This window comes from Wyeomyia smithii, chromosome 3 (assembly GCF_029784165.1).
Source record: "Wyeomyia smithii strain HCP4-BCI-WySm-NY-G18 chromosome 3, ASM2978416v1, whole genome shotgun sequence".
NCBI classification, from domain to species: Eukaryota; Metazoa; Arthropoda; class Insecta; order Diptera; family Culicidae; genus Wyeomyia; species Wyeomyia smithii.
The window spans coordinates 222,748,138-222,770,237 of NC_073696.1; the positions used below are offsets into that span (position 1 = coordinate 222,748,138).

General features: G+C 36.6%; 1 protein-coding gene across 11 annotated transcripts in view; it reads left to right on the top strand.

Annotated features, from left to right (window-relative positions):
* Positions 1–22,100, top strand: part of LOC129726683 (uncharacterized) — a 446,412-nt gene that overhangs the window by 385,748 nt on the left and 38,564 nt on the right. For 10 of the 11 annotated variants that reach the window (XM_055683651.1, XM_055683660.1, XM_055683658.1 and 7 more), the window contains 6 exons: positions 16,805–16,940; positions 17,005–17,310; positions 17,374–17,514; positions 17,678–17,830; positions 17,939–18,069; positions 18,458–18,541. In XM_055683651.1, the coding sequence (XP_055539626.1) occupies positions 16,805–16,940; positions 17,005–17,310; positions 17,374–17,514; positions 17,678–17,830; positions 17,939–18,069; positions 18,458–18,541 (951 nt within the window). The remainder of the gene's footprint in view (positions 1–16,804; positions 16,941–17,004; positions 17,311–17,373; positions 17,515–17,677; positions 17,831–17,938; positions 18,070–18,457; positions 18,542–22,100) is intronic. The other variant, XM_055683657.1, reaches the window with a different exon arrangement.

A 22,100-nucleotide genomic window follows, 5' to 3' on the forward strand; every position in this document is an offset into this window, starting at 1 on the left:
AGGACACTGAAGAAAAAACTGGTGGCAAAAAGACGTGCTCGGGATTATGACGATGCACGAAAAAATGTTTACTGATGGAACATGAAAGACAAAAGGTACGTGAAGATGGATTTGATACATTGACTAGATAATTTTTGGACTGGCGAAATTATAATGTAGATTATAAGTCAGGTTCTTGTTGCAAACAAGACAATATAGTCAACAGCTCACAAGAAAAAGTGGTTGAAAAAATCCTTACAAAAGTTTTGACCAGATTTGACCAGCTGCTACTACAGCCAAGAGAAAATCCAGTGGCATTCCGGAAACTAAACTTGAAGCAATGGAGAAATCAATAAAATCAAGTAATAATGGAGGGGTATTTGAAAAAAAAATGCGTATATTCATCGAAACTTCTACGATTTTTTTTTAATTCGTACAACCCCACGGTGTCAAAATTTCGATTACTATCGAATTTTCATGTACCTCTGATTTTTTTTCGCAAAAATGTTGCCAACTGGATAAGAATCAAGGATCGGGAAGTTAAAAATATTTCATCGGCGATTTTTAAAAAAAACTTGGATTTTAATTTTTTAGCGCAAATCTACAAAAAAAAATTACCTCTAACTTCACTTATGTCAGTCATATTAACATAGCCAGCAACCATTGCAGTGAGGGTAGTTCAGTGTCATTTAATTTCAAAAATTTAACAATTTAGTCAGACATTTTACCACAGACAAACAAACGTACCACTCCATACAAAATTCTAAAATTCTAACTGTGGTTCCGATTATTTTGTGCGACACGTTCCGCAAATGATAAACTTTCAGCCTTTCTGCTGTTTCTGGCAGCACGGCACGCGACTATCTACTGAGTTCAAAGGTAAAAGGGCTGATGTGTACCACCGCTGCGGCGGGAATATTCCGTGTAATTGAAACTAATTTGAATTGACCGTTATTTTGATCCATGAATATAAATTTCAAGGTACCTCTGTTTGTCTGTGATTTAACCATAGGAAATAACAGCAACCAATGCATTTGAGGATAGTGCAATGTCACTTCATTTCGAAAATTTTTCGAATAAACCATGAAGCTAGACCACGAGAAGTGTAGAAATTTGGTTTGCGCCTTGTGCTTCAAAAAAACTAAATCTACGAAGAGAATAAGCGAGCAGTGGAAGAAAATGCTCTTTTCTCACTTTCTGCCTATGTATAACGAAAATGATTAAAAGTATCCTACAGTTTTGTGCGGAAGTTGTTATCTGGTGATGTACTGAAAGTCCAAAGTTAAGTCGAATGTGATCTAATTATTGTCAAATTACTTATTGCTGACGCACCTTTTCGAACAAGGTCTGAAGCATCGACATATGCACGTCCATGACTCCAATAAAGATACTTAAATATAAATAACTTTGAGTTTTTCAAAGGAACATTGTTTTTTATTGAATTTATTTACCTAATCCGACAAAGATTGAACATTAAGGAAATTTTCTCTACGAAAACATAAAGACAAACTGGTTTGCTGGATTCCCGTACGATTTTCCTGCATCCCACAAAAATTGTTACATCTTAATTTTTTGCGCTGAACGTCTTTTAAATAAATAAATTCAATTTTTCAAAAAAATCGCCGATGAAATATTATTTAACTTTCCGATCCTTGATTCTTATCCAGTTGGCAACATTCCTGCGGAAAAAATTTAGAGGTACATTAAAATTTGTTAACAAACGAAATTTATATTCATGGATCAAAATAACGGTCAATTCAAATGAGTTTCAATTGCGCGGAACATTCCCGCCGCAGCAGTGGTGCACATCAGCCCTTTTACCTTTGAACTCAGTAGACAGTCGCCTGCCGTGCTGCTCGAAACAGCAGAAAGGCTGAAAGTTTATCATTTGCGGAATATGTCCAGCACGTGTCACACAAAAGAATCCGAAAAACAGTTTTTTAGAATTTTGTATGGAGTGGTACGTCTGTTTGTCTGTGGTAAAATGGCTGGCTTAATTGTTAAATTTTTGAAATTAAATGACACTGCACTACCATCGAATGCACTTGTTGCTGACTATGTTAATATGACTGACATTAGTGAAGTTAGAGGGAATAATTTTTGTAGATTTGCGCTAAAAAAATTAAAATCCAAATTTTTCAAAAAATCGCCGATGAAATATTTTTTAACTTCCCGATCCTTGATACTTATCCAGTTGGCAACATTTCTGCGAAAAAAAATCAGAGGTACAGGAAAATTCGATAATAATCGAAATTTTGACACCGTAAACCCTAATTTGACATTTTAACATATTGAAATAATTAATCCCGAGGTGGAACTGAGTTTTTGATTCCGGGTTCTAGTTGACTTATGCCCCACTCTCAGGATGCGTATTTAATCATCGACTTATTTTATTTTTCTTCGCAATTACCTCGTTACTTGAAAAAAAAATCTTAAGGGTTGATAATTTCCAGCATTTTTCAACTCTATTTAAGCAAAAAACAATTATAATAGATAAACCAATTCATACAAGTTTTCAATCTGACAAATTGATCAAAAAACAACCGAATATAATTTATCTCAAGTAATTTCAGTTTTATTTGACATTCAACAACCTATAGTTTGCAACCAACTCAAATGCTAGTTGTTTTTAGGAATATAGTTGGTAGTATAGCCATAGGTAATGTTATCGAGTTTAATCAAGGAAAACAGCTAAAAAAGGTGCCCGTTATGTAATCAAAACAAATTCACAATTGTAAACTGTAGCTCGAACCGGTAGGTTTTTTCATGGTTGTCAGTAAAATAACAGCAGCGCACCAAACTAACAGCGCAGATGATACTGCTACCGATTTAGTATACAAACATGCTGTTGTGCTCGAAAAGTGGTGGCCTGAAGCTAGTTCATTAACTATTCAGTATTCACTACCCCAATTCCTCTACTCTCTGTCTCTTTTTTCAGCCCGCTCCCCTTTGTACTATCTATTGTTTTTTTCCTCTTCTTCACTTCTACTATAATGCAGTGACAAGCATAGCAGTGTCACAGCAAACGACGGCAGCCGATTTCGAGTAAAAATCCCGTCACCGCTTTCATGACCGTCGGTGTAGCAATAACAAATAAACCACTAATTAGCTTACAGTTTATAACTTTAAAAAAAATGATCTCATTATAGCACCCCCTTCCACTGTCTAGGGATGACGGCTAGTGTTGTAGCTGGTGAGTGTAACGGAACCACGAAAACAAGGTGCAACATTCGCACGGGAAAAGTACTAGCTCAAAGCTAGCAAAGAAAAACAACATGTCAAGCACACATGCACCAACGCAGTTCGGAAACATGTTCGCTTAGCGATCGAACCATGTTCTAGCATCAGGCCACCCATAATCAATAGAACCTCACGGCTAGGGACTGCGAAAAAAGTACGATTAGTGACACTATATCATAAAATTTGGTGAATCAAAGAAATTTAAAACGTACATAGCAAAAAGTTGAAACAAGAATTGAAACAGTGGTTCAAAAAGAGAGTAATATTTTTGTTTCGAATAGGATAACAAATAGTTACTGTGGATTAAAGGATCTAGCTCTTTCAACAACAAAAAAATAATAACCGTGGTAGATTGCTAAAAAACAAATTAAGTCAGATCGGAATTTGGCCTCCGAGTCGATTGAGAGAATTATCGTTATTATTGTACAAACTCGATCATAATGTTGTGTTCATTTCTTGATTTTTTTGGTTAGAATCAACGACCCATCACACGTTTAAATTTTTTGTTTCCGAATTTTTTTGAATTTTTTGAGTAAACATTATTAGTATAAACTGCTTTTTTAATTACACTGTGCTACAGCGATTTAGAACTTCTGAAGTGACCTAGTGTAAGTTGCAGGTCTTGTTGAGTGTAACATTCGCTTATACCAGAAATTATCCAAACACCCCCAAAATTTGAAATTATCGTCAAAGTACCGATTTTTGGACCTCAGTGCATACATATTTTTCCAAACGGTTATTTCTCAATCGGTTTTCAATATCGCTGCAGTTTTGGAAAGGGAAAAGATAGAGCTTTGAAAATAAATACAGGTATATACTTTTTTCTTCAAAACATGTTGAGTTATTTGAGTTTAAATCTAATTGTTTACTCTTTTTTACGTAATTTTTCAACATAACTTGAAACTTACCAATTGTTTTTCTTAAAAAAGTACTACAAATACTCTGACGCTTTGAGAGTATTTTTTTTTTCATGACATTTATTTGACACGGCACAGTACAAAGAAAGTATATTTAATAACGAATCCAAATTTGTGAAAATCGGTTGATATTTGATTGAATTATATATTTTTAAAAGAAATCAGAATGTTTGGCATCTATTGCAAAGTTATTCCTCGGTGCTACAAATGAAAGAAAATGCAAAAGCTACTGATGTGACCTAGTAAAGGTTATAATTCTAGTTGAGTGTTACTTGCGCCCATACTTTGAGCTTTTCAAATACCATTAAAATTTGAAGTTATGGTCCTAACCCCGTTTTTTGACCTTAGCTCACATCATTTTTTTTTAACTCGGTCACTTTTCAACCGGTTCTTTATATTTTGGCCGCTTTAGAAAGGGAAAAAATAGGGCTGTCAAAACATATAGATATGTCTATTAGGGCGCCAATCATCGTATGGAAAAAAGTGACCAGAAAATTTCAAAAAAACCCAATGCCAAAATGTTCACCTGCTCGAAAAAACACCCTGTGCAAAATTTCAGCTCAATCGGACTTAAAATGGGGTGGCGCAAAGCGATTGAAGTTTGGCTTTTTTGAAAACCGAAAAATCACCCAAAATTTCGGTTTTCAAATTTTTTTTTTAATGCCAAATGACTTAAAAACGCATGAAACGTCGAAAATTTGTGTCGTCTCAAAAAAATTTTTTTTTTTGCGAAAATTTACTCTCTGGGACTTAGTCGTTTTTTTAATTGTGGTAGGCGGAGTTCAAAATGTTTTGAATTTATCTTTTGAAATTGAGTGTATGATATACACTATAACAAGCATCGAATACATTATGTTTCATTAGGGTGGTTCATTTATTCGACATAGGGTGGTTCATAATATTGTGTAAAAATGAGTATAAAATGGAAAAAATCACTTTTCACTGAATACCAATAGAAAAATTCCTGAAAATATAATATTTGTTATATCATTGTCGTTAGAGTGGCAATGTTGAATTGGAAAAATTATAAGTAAAATTGCAAAATACTACAAAACAAATTTACAAAATGTATCAAACTACTCTGTGCAAATAAAATTATCTCAACCAAAATTAAGATTGGGTCTCGTGGAAAATGTTGAATGCCTTCATGTCATTTGCAAAATCACACACGGGTGGTACATGGAATTTTATTATTTGAAAAATGTTTTCGATTCCAAGTGTCTTAAACTTTTGAATGAAACGGTGGAAACTGATGGAATATGTTATATTACTTTGTTTGAAAAATCTACTCTCTAAGACACGTGCACTCGTCTTTCGAATGTTGTACCAGACAATTTATTCGTTTTATTTACCACAATAATGTCCTTTGCCAACACTTGTTTGAACACACCGTGCTCTGGCTTATATAATCGGACAAAAGACTGTATCGACGTTATTCAGTGATAATGAGAGTTTAAGGATCTCATTCAGATAGGCAACACAATTGACTCGTTCTTTGCGAGGTTGCGTCGTTTGACAGTTCGACCAAACATTTTCTGTCAAGTTTACATCATCAGAACGTAAACGTGCCGGTGCGCGGTGTGACATCTTCGGCAAAGTTGTAGATAATAGTTTTGTTTTTCAAAAAAATATACACTCTAAAAACAAATTACTAATTTAAAAAAAATAAAAGAAAGTTACAAATTAATCATCGAAAACAGCCCATTTAAAACAACTGATTTTTTTTTTTATAAAAACTACGAAAGTTTTCCTGAACAACGAAACCGGCCAAGGAGAAATCAGAAAAATAGTTATATTTTTTTATTTTTTTTTCACAGGGTACATTTTTTTGGAGGAACGAAGTTATTATTTACAACTTTGCCAGATATACTATGCCAATCAAATGAACCGTTTTTACTGTAGAAATATTCTTGATTCCTCATAGAGTGCTCTATCAAAAAAAAATTTTTTTTCAAAAAATGATAACTTATTTTTCTTGATTTCTGTATGATTGGACTGGTTTCATTGTTTTGGTAATCTTTCGTAGGTTTTATTAAAAAAATCAAGTTTTTAAAAAAAGAGCCCTTTTGAATAATAAATTTTTAATCTTTCTTCTAACTTTGGAACGAATAATTTTTTGAGTGTAATTTTTTTGGTAAGACCGAATTACTATCTACAGCTTTGTCGGAGACGTCACAATAATCAAACGAACCGGAGTGCTTTTTTTATTTTATACTCATTTTCCACAATATTATGAACCACCCTATGCCGAATGAATGAACCACCCTAATGAAACATAATGTATTCGATGCTAGTTATAGTGTAATTCATTATACAAGCTATGTCGAGAGACTAGTGATCAATTTCAAAAGATAAATTCTAAACATTTTATACTCCGCCTTCCACAATTGAAAAAACGACTCCCGAAAGTCCCAGAGAGTAAATTTTTGCAAAAAAAAAAAAAATTTCAGATGACACCAATTCTCGACGTTTCATGCGCGTTTAAGTCATTTGGCATTAAAAAAAAATTTCGAAAACCGAAATTACACGTAACCCCCCCCCCCCCCTTGGGTGATTTTTTGGTTTTCAAAAAAGCCAAACTTCAATCGCTTTGCGCCACCCCATTTTAAGTCCGATTGAGCTGAAATTTTGCACAGGGTGTTTTTTCGAGCAGGTGAACATTTTATAGGGTTTTTTTTTTTTTTAAATTCGAGATGACCATTTTGCCTGGCACCCTAATGTCTATAGGTTTTACCTATACGTAAAGAGCAGTTTTAAAATAATTAAGATGGTTTATGTTTTCTATGACTTTTTCCAGCTTTATTCGCAATTTTTCAGTAGATGCCATTAGAAACCAAAAGTTCTGTTTTCCTTAAAAAATATATAACTCAGCCTTATATCACCCGATTTTCACAAATCTACTTCTGTTTGACCCGTTATTAAAAATTCTTTCAAAATATAATTGTATTTGTAATACCTTTTCTAGAAAAATAATTGGCAAATTTCAAGTTGAGCGAAAAATTGCGTAAAAAAGTGTAAACAACTAGATTTAAACTCAAATAACTCAACATGTTTTGGAGAAATTGGGACATACCTGTATACACTGGTGGAAATATTTATAACGCCGCCATCATTTTTGGTTTTAGTTTCTGCTCAGTGTAATTGCCAATTTCAATGGTTTATTATCTTACTCACACTACTCAGCAGTATACTCAGCCTAATAATGGAAACATTTTGAGCTATTACTATGTTTGTAAGTATTAGTAGTGGGGGTTACCTTAAACACTAATATCGCCAACTGCAGTTGGCTACTCTTCGGGTTGCTTCATTTTGCCCAGCAGACCCTATTTTACAGGGCGGCGTGTACCTCTATCGGATTTCGGGCTTTTGCTAGAACACTAAAGAAAAACAATAAAAATAAACAAAACAAAAACTTATCGCGTTTATTCCTAATTTCCATTTTGCTGACGGTGGGGAGATGGTTGCCGATGGTGGTCGTTGCACGGCCGGTGAGATGTCCAACAATTCTGGCTGCGGATTCCGCTGCAATGACGGTCTTCGGCGAAAGTGTGTCTTCTTTTCCGCTCCTTTACGGTTAGCCGGGGTAGCAAACACTGCCAACCGATCCGGCGAGCAAACACCAGAGTTTGCACTCGATGCACGAGCCAGTGGCACAAACTTTGCTGGACTCAGCAGCGGAACAACCTTCACTGCACAAATCAAACAACACGGGACACAAACTGCAAAAAAACACAGTTGAAAACGCGCATTACGCGCACAAAAGAACCAAAACAAAACGCGAGGTGTGTCCCGTACCGAGATCGAGGCTAAACTGATTCTCCCGCGATGGCTGTCGACCACAACAAACCCGCCGAGACTGGATTCAGCACCACTTTTTCGCAGCTAGAGGAAAATACCGGCCTATCTATCCCTAACAATTATGACAAAAAATTATCGAATCTAACTAACGCGACAATATCGTTCACAAACGAAAGAAAACGAAAGATTTTGAACGAAAATAAACAAACTTATGTGAACGATATTCAGCGCAAGTGGTGAAGGTTGTCTTGTTGGGTACACGCTTTTACAGCAGTACCCAGGTTAGGGTAATTTTTACATTACACGTTCTTGTGGCGTTACACAAAATCAGGTAAATTTTCCACTCGATGCTGAAATTGCAACCGCACAGGTTACAGCATAAAACACTAGTTTTGTGTATTAAGAGATGGAAATAATTATAACTTCAACATTATTCAAAATAACTGTTAACTAGGTTAATTAAAGGTTGTAGGATATTGCCTGAGGCAATCTTATTATAAAATAATGCAATTTTCCAGATTTTTAAGGACCATGCCTCAAGGAACGGTTTTGACGTAAAACGAGTGGAGTAAAATCGATGTTTGAAATGAAGAAGGGTTTTCTATTCCCAAGGTTGCTCGTAGACTTAATAGGAGTAGGAGTGTCGTATAAAATTATGTCTGGCTTGGTGCTCAATACGCTACAAGAAAACGTACCACCGGACGGCCATGCTTAACAGTTAGAGACAAACGACAGTTGAGCGCCTTGCTGTTGCATCCAAGCTTTCATCAGCCGAAATAAATGCAGTGATGAAAAAGTTTATTCTTGATGATTTCGATGTTTCTAGAGACGAGAGAACCTCGCAACTTCGGAGTAGGTGCCGTAATAGCAGGCATTAATTACACTAGAAAAACTCCAATATGCTTCATATAAACCAGAATGAGTTCCAAGAAGTACTTAGGATAGCTAAAGGAAGCTTTGATTTCCTTTACTGAAAAAGTTATGGACGAAAAAGTTATTTTTCAGCAATATGTTGCTTTATTTCAAACAGCTGGTAACAGCAAAAAATTTCTAGGGGCCCATAATTTTTTTTTAATGGGTTAGCTATCGTGTAGTCCAGGCCTAAATCCTTTCAAGAATGAATGGGAAATTTTATCAGTAAATTTATTTGCACAGGGCAAGGAATTCAAAACTACTGAACAGCTGGAAAAAAACTCTAATCCACGAGTAGGCTATAATTACCTCCAATACGCTAAAATCTCTGATTTATTTTATGCCAAGGCGGCTTCAAGAGGGTCTACAGAATACAGGAGAAACAATACATTACTAGTCATATATGCTTTTGAGTGTTATCGAAAATTATTTGTGCAGGAAAGTTTTTTCCAAAATGGTTTTTTATATATTTCCACTTTAAAATAATAAAATGGTCCAACATGTTATGTATAGACCTAATGTTCAAATAATCAACTGACACAAAATACTAGGTAATCGTTCATAGATTATAGGAAAACAACAACAAAATATTCTTGTTTATGGGGTTTTATGAAGAAGCACTATATTAGAGGTGGCGTTATAATTATTTCCACCAGTGTATATTTTGAAAGCTCTATCTTTCTCTATTCCAAAACTGCAGAAATATTGAAAATCGGTTGAGAAATGACCGAGTTAACGAAAATTGTATGCACTGAGGCCAAAAAACGGTATTTTGACCATAACTTCAAATTTTAGGAATGTTTGGAAAGTTTAAGATATGTATGTATGTATCAGCGAATGTTACACTCAACAAGGCAAGTATGTGTAGTAGAAGCGAATGTTACACTCAACAAGGCCTACAACTTACACTAGGTCACTTCAAAAGTTCTTGCACTCAATTTTTCATTTGTAGCACAGTGTTGTTAGATTTCTACCTTTTAACGCTCAAACGCATGACCATGAGCACATTTTTATAATTCAATTAGATACTAACCTTTTGATTTCATATACTACAATTTCTCTACTGTTAACGCTCAAATAGTTATTTTTTAAATCTGCGCATAACTTCAAATTGCAAAACTAGTTTCAAACATCAACTTTGAGCGCCAAGTTGAATTATATGTCCAAGCTGGTTACTCAGGACCCTAGCAATTTTTTGTTTTTTACAGTTTGCATAGATAAAAAATATTTAATTAGTCATATTTTATCAAGTGAGCTAAGGGCATCTTCAGCGGTGGTCCAAATCGTTGTTTTGTTCTATTTTTTTGGAACAAACTCAAATTCACTGCTGCACCGGTGGTGTAAATTTTGTTTTATACCAGATCTAAATTGAAGAAATTTGTAACTGGTATACGTTTTGGTCTATTTTTGTCACTTTTTGGAACAAGAAATAGAGCGTTCTAAAACCCTTTGTACGCTACCAATAGGTGGGTAATATGTCATATTTTAATTGAATACCTCATTTTTAGCTATTTCCATATAAGCATTTTGCGAGTGTTGGGGAATAAACAAAACAAAGATTTTTATGACAATTCACAATTTATTTTTGTGGCTTTTCTGAAGAAGAAAATGAACAGGTTTGTCGTTTTTGGCTTCAAGGAAACCGACCAGCGAAAGGGGGAATTCTGGAAGACCATAACCGTAGTACCATAACCAACTACTTGGTTTGTAACCATCAGCCACTAGGATAACAAATATGTTAGCTATTTTGTTAATCGCCTTAACTGTAGTGGGACTAGAGGAGACCGTAAAGCCTGTATCAGACTAACCGCTAACAGCGGTCAACCGCTACCGTTCCGTTCTTTTTCGACCAATCAGAACACAGCGGTCGACCGTCACTTGTTGTTGTTGCAAAAAAATGGAATCTTTTCTATTTTTGCCGCCGACCGTTCCCAACGGTTGCCGGCTGCTGTCATTGTCATGGCGAAGGCAAACGTGCCTCTTCACACCTACACAAATTCACATTCAGAGACTTGTCGAATAAAAATGTGTGCTTCTCTTTTTGGCACACACGACAGCCAGTCAAAACTTTGATAGCACCGGCAACGCTGGTTGGCGATGTCAAATTTCGACCAACGCACACTGGCAAAAATGAACCCAAATTCCCACTAATTAAAAGCCGCTGGACTGGATACCTTAAATATAGCATTTCTTATGTTAAATTGGTCATTAAATCGATAGGTGATATTTTCATTATGTGCAGGGCACGGGAAAGGGTCTATATTTTCAAAAATACGCAAAAGTAGGGTGAAAAGAGGCGAAAAAGACCATTTTCCGAGCCCTGTTCAAAATGAAACCATCGACAATCAATTTGTTGACCAATTTTACATAAGAAATGCTATATTTAAGGTATCCAGCCCAGCGGCTTTTAATTAGTGGGAATTTGGGTTCATTTTTGCCAGTGTGCGTTGGTCGAAATTTGACATCGCCAACCAGCGTTGCCGGTGCTATCAATGTTTTGACTAACTGTCTTGTGTGCCAAAAAGAGAAGCACACATTTTTATTTGACAAGTCTTTAAATGTGAATTTGTGTAGGTGTGAAGAGGCACGTTTGCTTTCGCCATGACAATGACAGCAGTCGCCAACAAGTTGAGAACGGTTGGCGGCAAAAATAAAAATGATTCTATTTTTTGCAACAACAACAAGCGACGGTCGACCGCTGTGTTCTGATTGGTCGAAAAAGAACGGAACGGTAGCGGTTGACCGCTGCAACGGTTAGTCTGATACAGGCTTAAGAGGCCAGAGAAATGTTCCTCGAAGACACTGAACTGAAAACGTTCAAAATGGAGGCTTGTTTCAATATCTTCAAAACCGAACCCAAGTTTAAAGAACTGCAATATTCTGAAAGATTGATGATACGAAAATGGAAGATGATCATCTACGCGTTCAAATATTTTTCGCTATCCTCCGAAGCCCTACTTGTAGCAGAAATTTTTCGATCATACCAATCCATCCTGAGAAATGTCACTGACGCTCGGGTCAAACCGTCAAATCCATAAAGTCTTGTGGATATAAAGTGTCTTGCCAAAGTAATCGTTTAATGTGCGTAAAAATTATCGAATTTCCGTTTGTTAAATATTGAGTGCTTTTTATTATAACAAGTCTCATAAACTGATAGCATGGGGTATTGAATTGTGGACAGTGTGACAGAAGTCAGCGGTTTAAAACAATAAAATATATAACACCGGTGCGGAGAGCGAAAAGTTGGTCTATATTAACTGGTTCTATTCAGGTTTCGCTAGTGTAAATCTAGTATAAAGTTATTACAAAAATAGACCACCGCTGAAGATGCCCCAAGGATGCAATTTTGTGCTGTTATTACACTGTGCTACAGCGATTTAGAACTTCTGAAGTGACCAAGTGTAGGTTGTAGGTCTTGTTGAGTATACCATTCGCTCATACTAGAAATTTTCCAAACACCCCCAAAATCTGAAGTTATGGTCGAAATACGGTTTTTTGGACCTCAGCGCATATAATATTTTTTACCTCAGTCATTTATCAACCGATTTTCAATATTTAAGCAGTTTTAGAAAGGCGACAAATAGAGCTTTCAAAATATATACAGGTTTCTACTAATATCAAGAAAATATGTTGAGTTATTTGAGTTTAAATCTAATTTTTAAGATATTTTCACGCAATTTTTCAATTTAATTTTAAATTTTCCGTCTATTTTTGTAAGAAACAAACCACAAATAGTAGTTTTGTGAAAATCGGTTGATATTTGGCTAAGTTATATATTTTTCAAGACAACCAGAATTTTTGGCTTCTATCGCACGGTTATTTCACAGTGCTACAAATGATGCAAAAATGCAAGAACTTTTTATGTGACTTAGTGTGGGTTGTAGCTTTAGTCAAGTGTGACTTGCGCGTTTACTTGAAGTTTTTCAAATACCCCGAAAATTATAAGTTATGGTCAAAACCCTGTTTTTACCTTAGCTCACATTGTTTTGGTTAATACGGTTATTTTTCAACCGATTTTTTATATTTTGGCTGTTTTGGAAAGACGAAAAATAGAGCTTTTGAACATATAAATATGTCTAAAAAGTTTACCTATATGTGATGAATAGTTTTAAAATAAATAAGATGGTTTATGTTATTTTAAATTTTTTCCAAATTCATTCGCATTTTTTCACACATTTTTGTAATGAAGGAGCTTCAATTGCTGTAAAATTTGGAAAGTTCTTTTTAGTACCAAACAAAAATAATAGGTGTTGTCAATGAAAATCTGTTATAAATTGGCTGAGAAATGATTTGATGAAATCTACAGTGTTATTTTTTATCAAGACTTATTTATGAAAAAGGTCTATGTAAAAGAAGTATTAACCCATTCCCCGCGGGTGATGCCATATGGCATCACCTGACATATTGGTTTTGGAAAAAAGAAATGTCGTATTTCTGATCGAAATTTGACGCTTTATTTAACATACTTAGAATTATCCGATTTAAGTCAAATATGCGCCATTTCTCAGACACCCAGTTTTCGCCAAAACTCAGACACCCAGTTTTGGCAAACCTCTTTTGAGGCCAACTTAGGGCATCCGTAACAGTGCGCTACTATTTAAGTTGTTATGGCGACTGTGTACAGCGCGGCTATTCTGCTCACTCACCCGTTTTCATACCGGTCGTTGCTATCGTCTTTGTTTGACGTTTCTCCAGCATAAACCTTTAAGCAGCGCTGCTATCGGGCTACCAATTTTGAGAGCGCGATGCTTGCCGGAGGCCCGGTTGCTATTTCTCTAGCGCGTTTAGCAGCGACCGGTACTGTATGAAGATACGATAGAGCGCTGCCAAACGGGGTATAGAAGCGCACTGTTAAGGATGCCCTTAGTATCAAGAGCGTTTGGCATGGACCGGAAGAGATGGTAATCACTCGGTACCAGGTCCGGACTATATGGTGGGTGCGATAGGACATCCCATCCGAGCTTCTGTAGCTTCTGGCGGGTCTCAAACATGTGTGAGGCCGAGCGTTGTCCTGGTGGAAAACAACACTATTGGCCAATTCTGGCCGCTAATTAAATTTTGCATTGTTTTTTTTTTTTAGTAAAGGATGTAGGTACACTTGCGAAATGTTGATGACATAAAGTATACTGTCTCCATCACAAAGTTAGTAACAGACTGAGCATATTATGACCACTCTGCAACTAAAAAATATTTCTATCAAACTAAGCCCTCGAACCTTGCAGAGTTTTTGCCAGTAACTAAAACTGAAAATGTCAATGGTAGCACTACTCGCTCGCTGCTCGCTTTGAAATGCGTTGCGGTACCAACTGCGTTTTAAAGCGAAAGAAAAGAAAAAAAAATGTTTCAATCATATATTTTGAACAAAATATAACACCAACTCGAAACATTCAGGAAAGTTTCGAAATTATGTCAAAAATACTTGTGATTTTTTTTATTTTTTTCAGATTTTTTTATTATTTTTCAACATATTGTTTAAAATAGTTAGGGGAACTGCTCCATTATTCATCTCAGCCCATATATTCATCGTATACAATATAAAAACACAATTGAAAACAGTTTTATTCGCATATTTTCTAACTAAACCAATCTACTAATCTATGGAATGGATTCTTCTTAGCTCACTTTGGATTTCCCATTTATTTCAATCGCCTACCTCAGAAAACAGAATTCGCGCATTGTTCTATACGGCTACAACGAGACTCGTTCAGCAGCCAACCAAAGTTTTTTTCATCACTAGCTGACCACTTTTTATTTTAATCACTAAACAAAATCACTCACTACACTAAGAATACTCTAATCCTTGAAATGTTCACCTCAAATTTCCAAAAACAAGCTTGAATTAGCAGAAATATATGAGATGAATTTTTACATAACCAAAATTTCAACTGTATGTATTTTCATCTGTTTTCACTGCGTTGAAGATAATCATAAGTTGCCAAATTAATTTCTGTTAATACGAAAAAATCACACTAAAAATGTTAAATTATTCCGACATAATTGACATAAATCGACAGCACTGCAGTGGTTACCTAGGATACACATTTAAGTAAACAACCACAGCGGATATCTAGGTAACCTACTACGACGGGCTGCGGCTGCGTTCATTCATGATAATGTGATTCATTCATGACTGACAGTGTGATGTGATGAATATGGGGGCGTTGTAAGATGAATAATTAAGCAGTGATTCAAGTTTTGAGATGGATATGGAAGCGTTGTGAAAATGGTTTGTTCTACGAAATTCAGGATAAATTAAGCTACTAAATTTACTTTTACTAGTTTACTAAATATGCAATTCTGGGCGATTCCATAAGAGCACGTAAGCGTATTTTATTTATTTGTTCAATGATTTCGTCAAAATATGGTGGTCCATCCGTGCATTCTTCGTGAATATCGGCTTAATGAGATTAATAACGGAGCAGTTCCCCTTCTAGTGAAAAAAAAAATTTTTTTACAAACAATATTTTCATAAACTGCAACTTAAGATGGATCTGCTGTGAAAATTTCATCAAATTTGATGGAACACTTTTAAATGTACGAGGAAACTTGGTAAACTAGGCTTTGTGTAAGTAAAATGAAGGGGGCAAATATTTCAAATATTTACCCAGGGTTCCCTACAACCAGCAACGGAATATACTTAGAATAAACACGCCTCTATCATGTGTGAATGTGCAATAGGTACATTATTTGCTTCGAAAATATACCAAACCTCTGCAAGCATCAAACTCACTCGAAGTAGCTAGCTAACAACTTAAGGGCAAGAACGCAAGTTTACTAATTAGGCAAAACTTTACTCCACCCTAGCTTAAATAGTGAACAAACAGCTGAGAAACAAAACACACATCCGACCTGTCCCTTCCAGTAACCAACCCGAGAGTTTCCAAAACGATTAGAAAGGGTTGAAAGAAGTAAACACGTTAAATAATTACACGAGTGCGAACTTGTTCGTGCTTGCTAGCAAAACACCCGCCGCGTTAATTGTAGTTTGTCTGGCGAGACAAATGGGTGGGCTTTCTCATAAAAAGTTTGTGGCTGCTGGCTTAGTGAGTTATACTACTTCGGATGATGTATTTCTGCCTGAAAAAATAATAAGTGGTGAAATAAACGACAGCTCCTGAGAGCTGTTGGAACAACAATGGTGCTAAAGCGAGACAGTAATATTGTGCAGACAAGTGTCAATTAGTAAAACGTGATCTGAATTGCGTGCGATGTCCTTTGGCATCGTAAAACCAGACGAGAACAAGTTGCTCTCCTTTTGAACCACCAAACGTTAGAGTCAGAGAGTTGGGCAGACCCAATTAGAAATAGGTGTGTTCAGAGAATAGTTTTAATTGTACCAATTTAGGAACAGAGATAGAGATCATGTCATTATTAGCATAGTTTTACTAGGAAATATTTCCACGGATCATTCAAGTTTAATGATGGGAAAGAGTTCCAATCCAGTAATGTCGTTCGTTTCTGTATAGTACCGCACTTTAAAAACGTCTTTTGACGTTACAACTTTGACCTGTTCAGTGGTTCTATCCATTCACCTACTTTATAATTTATATATTTTCGTATGTCGTGTTGTTTAGCTTCTCGATATAGTAACGATGTGTTCTTCTTACTTTCGTATTTTCCTCTTTCACTTCTGGATGGAGTATTTCTCCTTGATATGGTCCGTTTTCCTACATGAAACGCATTCCGCAACTAACCAATGTTCGTCCTGTTTGCTACTAACAATCTTTAACGTCTGCTAACTAATTGGCTAAATATTGTAAACAAATTGAAGCATCTTTCACTCCAACCTAAACAAAAAATCACTAACGTTCCGTAAATCTAGTTGTTGTGAATAATAATTCGTTTATGGGCATCATCCCCCGAGTCCAACATAAACGAGAGCATTTACTATTGAAAAATAATATTTTTTCCCCGCTTCGGTTTCCTTGTTTCCTTCTATTCGTTTTGCACCCCAACAGGACGAAGTCCAACCAGCGATGGATGAAACTACGGACGACGGTGCAAATCTCGTCGGCCATGGCCAAGAAGCCGCCGCTCAAACGGGAGGACTCCTTCCTGAAGAGGTTCTCCACCCGGCAGATACCGGAAACGCAAGTTAGTTTGACGGAAAATTGCAATTAGTTCAATTTACTATTAATACTTTTATTTTATTCTACAGGAAACAGTGGAAGACACCGGCTCCGAGGGCGCCACCGATCCGGACAAAACTGCCCGGCGTCGGCGGCGCCTGAAGATCCCCAAGTCGGTCGTCAACCCGGACGAGAACTTTTACTTCTACTGGCTGATGGTGGTGACGATCAGTATCCTGTACAACCTGTGGACACTGATCGTGCGCCAGAGCTTCCCGGAGCTGCAGTCCAATGCTTCCAAATTCTGGTTGAGCTGTGATTGTCTTACTGACCTTGTTTTTATACTAGACGTAGTTGTGCAACTAAGAACCGGCTATCTGGAACAAGGACTCATGGTTGGTGTTAACATTCATGCTTTACGATATATGTTATTTACTGTCCCTTTGTGTCCGCGACAGGTCTACGACTCGAAGAAACTGGCGGGCCACTATCTACACTCGAGTGAATTTTTATTAGACTTAGCAAGTTTAGTACCTTTAGATATTTTACAAATTCGCCTCGGTAGCCAGCCCCTGCTGAGATTTCCTCGCTTTTTCAAGGTACTTAACTTAAATGTGAAAAAAAAACAGATTTCATTTTATCGATTCAACCCTTCCACGAGCGGTCAATTTTGCTACAAGGATGCAAGTAATAGAAATGTGACCCTTTTCCATTTATTTTTAATCATTCCACCCGATTACCGCCGCCGTCGCCGTCTGCCAGGTTTATCGCGCAATAAAGTATTACTACATCGTCGAAAGCCGAACGGTTTGGCCCAATCTGTGGCGGGTGATAAACTTGATTCACATCCTGCTCATTCTGGCTCACTGGTTCGGGTGCTTCTACTATCTGCTCTCCGAGGCGGAAGGGTTCCAGGTAGGTTTGGCGTTGGAAGCGCCGAGAGGGAAACCGCGTGATGAACGGTTCAACATCTTTAGCACACGATAAAACTGACCTTCCGGAATTGGTTACTATTTTTTGCAGGGTGACTGGGTTTACCCGTACAGGCCGGGTGATTACGCCACCCTAACCCGCAAGTACCTAGGCAGCCTCTACTGGTCGACGCTGACGCTAACCACGATCGGAGATTTACCGACGCCGGAAACGAACGCAGAGTAAGCTTTTTTTTTCCTTAACAGTACTTCAGCTCTGTTTTGTTTGCAAAGGCTTCGAAACCCTTTTCTATGGGTGGTTTCCAAATGAGTAGGTCTATTTACGCACAAAAAATATGTTAATCCAATTGTCGGTCTTGAGTAGGGGTCGTCATTTAATTTCGTTAAACTCTAAATTTTTTTTTCTCTTTTTTTAGATTGCTAACAGTTTTTAACAAACAGAATATATTTATTTTTCTACTATTTATTCTAAAATGCTTTACAAAATTCTAAAGATACTTGATACCAGGGCAACCCTAACGATTTTTATTCTACCTTTCGTTCCCGTTCGACTTCTTTTCTGGGGCCAACATTCTCTTGTTCGTGCATTTATGTATATGTATGTGTGCAGACCGTCCAATTCAGCAGACGGTCCCAGGTCTATTCCGCGACGGGGACTCAAATCACGATTGCTACAGTTCAACTCGAGCAACGGGTATGCTAATAACTCTCCCGTGTTCGTCCTTCCTCGAAATCGCTTGTGTGTGAGTGGTCAACGACCACAACCTGTTGCACGAGCAGTAAATTACCCTCCAGAGGCAGGACGAAACCGTGGAAAACAGCGCAACCCACCCACCCCCAGCCGTGTTGTGAAGTCAAAGTTTCGAATATAATATTTCTCGCTTTCGTTGGGTGTTTTTCAAACAATATGAAGTAGGAGCAATCGTCCGAGTGGTAGCTTAGTAAATCGGATTAGATTGCAAAGTTTGATTTTCTTTTTGGCTCTGTTTTTTTGTTTCTGCCGAATCGCTTCCCAAATAAATAAAGAATTGTGGAGGTATATCTCGGAGGCCGTCTGCCGAGTAACCACAACCAGCATTTCTCATTTATTTATGATAATTTATGGTATTTTCGAATGCTATATATTTACCAGCAAATTGTTGTAAACAACTTTCTGTTATGCAAATTTCTATATTTCGTGGTTTATCTGCCTAAGTAATAGTAACTTTTCTATTGAATAAATGGGTTACTCACTTCCTTATCATCCCTCGCTGTTTGCCGTTCTATTAGGCGGCAGCCTCCGTTTATATCTTTTCTGGGAAGTAACAAAAACAAACAGCGATTCATCCGTCCAAACAAATAAATCAAAGTTTTCGAATATAATGCGATACATAGCCATTAGGGCTACGATCTCACGCACGTCTGTGTTTATTTTTATACTTTTTCTATATGCTTTTTATTACGCGCGCTGGCTGTGCGATGATATCCTGAACACACGGTTCGTTGAAAAGCTACACGCGAATACACCCATGACATGTGTCTAAATTTAGGCGCATTAAATCAAGCGGTTCACTCTCGTTCTCGCTCTTCTCGATTCGCGCTTTAAAGTTTTGTTCTGTTCAACAGGATGTTAAAGTTGGGAGCTGCAGAAGTATTGTCTATAGAAAGGTTGTTTTGGAGCTAGAGCTGCAAATTGTTTGATATTTAAACCGTAAACGCTCATTCAAGCTATTATCCTTTACTAAAAATAAGCTAAAATGATGGTTTGGAACGCCAATATCTTGATCAATAGTTAAAATATTCCTCAAACCAATGATTCGCACATATTTTTCAATAGTAAAAATGGGAACGAAAAGTTGAGTTTAAATTTAACCAACCATTCAATTGCGCAACATTTGAATGTCGCTAAGAATTTTCAATACGATATGCTCATTTTGCTAAGATAAACATCGAAAAGAAAGACGAAGCGATTTCGAGTAGGTAGGTATATGACATCACATTTGAGCATTTTTTCTGGGAAAATGCCGGTGGTGCAACGAAAGCGTGTTGTGCAAATTTTGGATCCGTCATACAATCTCTAGATGAGATGAGATTTATCGGTTGTGCACTCAGCATTACCATCTTCTTTTACGAATGCTGGCAGTCAGTATATTTTCGACAGATTATGTCAAAATCCTATTGGTTTAGATGAACGTTATTCCATTTGTCACGAATATACACTCTATACAAAGGCGTAATAAATAGGAACAAAACTAGAGCAAAAATTAAAATTATTTTCAATTCTCCGCACTGTGCTTTTAATCAGCGGGCTGTAATTTCTCTCGCTAAATACATAATCGAATTAGACGTTATTCCGTGCAGAAAATGAGAAACGTCTCTTCTGCAGTTAAATTTACGCCCCCTGCGTACGAATTGAAAGCATTTCTTCTCGGGCCATTTTCTGCTAGGTACACACCAAAGGTGAGAAAATCATTAAGGAAAATTCATTCCTTGAGCTCTGTTGCTCTGTGTTGTCCTGGAATTTCGAAGGGAAGAAAAAAGTGTAAATAATTTTCTCGAGCGTTTTGATAGAACTTTACTTTCAGTTTTCACTTCACATTTAATTGTATCACTTTTCACATTTGTACAAGCAGATAAGTATTTCGATATATGAATAGTTGGAACATTCTTTGTGTCTTGAGTGGACCGCCGGAATACGTACAGATGTGAAAAAAAGATAGCATTAAATGTTAAGTAAAATTTAGAATAAAGTAGAAAAGGTGATTAATGATGATTCATTCATTATTGTACGTGACGTTTGGTAAGAAGTGTAACAACCCAGTCAGACACAACACGGGCGTCTCACCCCATTGCCATGAAAATAAAACCATTTCGAACCTACACTCGAACCAACAAACAAAGTATATGGAAGTTACCTTAGGGCCTTAGGGAATATTCGATTTTTTTTTCAATTTATAATGTTTTTCCAGCTTGTGCCTTTGAGAGACTCAGCAGAATACTGACTTTCCTTCCAAGGACACTTCTAAACTCTAATAACACCAAGCGTATCAACATTGAACCTATTTACCGCGGAAAATAATTCGTTTTTAGTTCAAAACATCAATTTTATTCTTACATCTATGTTAAGTACAAGCACAATTGATAAAAAAAAACTGTGATTCATCTAAAATGCGATCGATTCTTGGTTCCTAATCATTTCAAGGTATTATATTTCTAGTACAATTTGTGCGAAGTTATCAAAGCAGGGTTGTCCAGTGATGTCATACGGTATCACAAGCATTATAAAATAAGCAGGCATGATGGAAATATATGATATATGTTCTATCATACAAATTTAGTTAACTGCAATAGCAATGACAATCTATTAAGAAAATGAAATTTAAAATATATGTAGCAGTGTTGATATGTCATCTTTTGTGACAGGACAAACAAAATAAATTCTCAATAAATATTAGTAAATAATTAATTTATTATTAACCTTCTAGTGCCCAATGCCGCCATTTGGCGGGCTTCAGTCGAACCTCTCAAAAGCTTCATTGAATACTTAAAAAGTGTTTATAATGATTCATAGTGATTTTACCGAAGCCCGTCTAGAAATTAACTTGGGCACTAGAGGGTTAATTCATTATTAATTCATTACAAAATATTCTCCTAATAAGAAATACTAACATACAACAAACAAATATGAAATGAAATAAGAGGTATGCTAAAGTGTAAAACAATATCGCACGCTTAGCCTGGGGGCTTATAGCGGTGTCGATCAACTATATTATTGGTTTTTGGCACATTTTGCATGTGTAGGATAAGTACAACGATACACCGTGTCCCAGTGCTGAATCGAGAAAATTTTCAGCTCGGAAAGATCCTCAACTCGATCGAAAATCGAACACGATATCACAACCATGTGGAAGAGCTAGCCGACCGACATCGCTAACCACAGAGCCACGGGGACCACTCTGCTAAAGTGCTAAAGTGTGCTATTTATGGTTAATGCTTGAAAAAAATTAAGAGTGTTTTAAGCATTTTTTTTCTCTGTGTGGACTCATCTCTGCGACCAGAGACATTTGATGTATTGTGATATTGCTCTGGTATTTTCTGTATTCCGCACTTCATATTATTGGCCAGTATCACTATTGATACGCTTTTCATTTATATCCGTGCTTGTGTGTGAGATTTTATCCTTTCGTTTCTAGCTTACTGCTCTACAATACCGAGCCTCTTTCTATACTACCAATATCGCCAACTTATAATTCCGTGGAGTGAGACTTCACCTA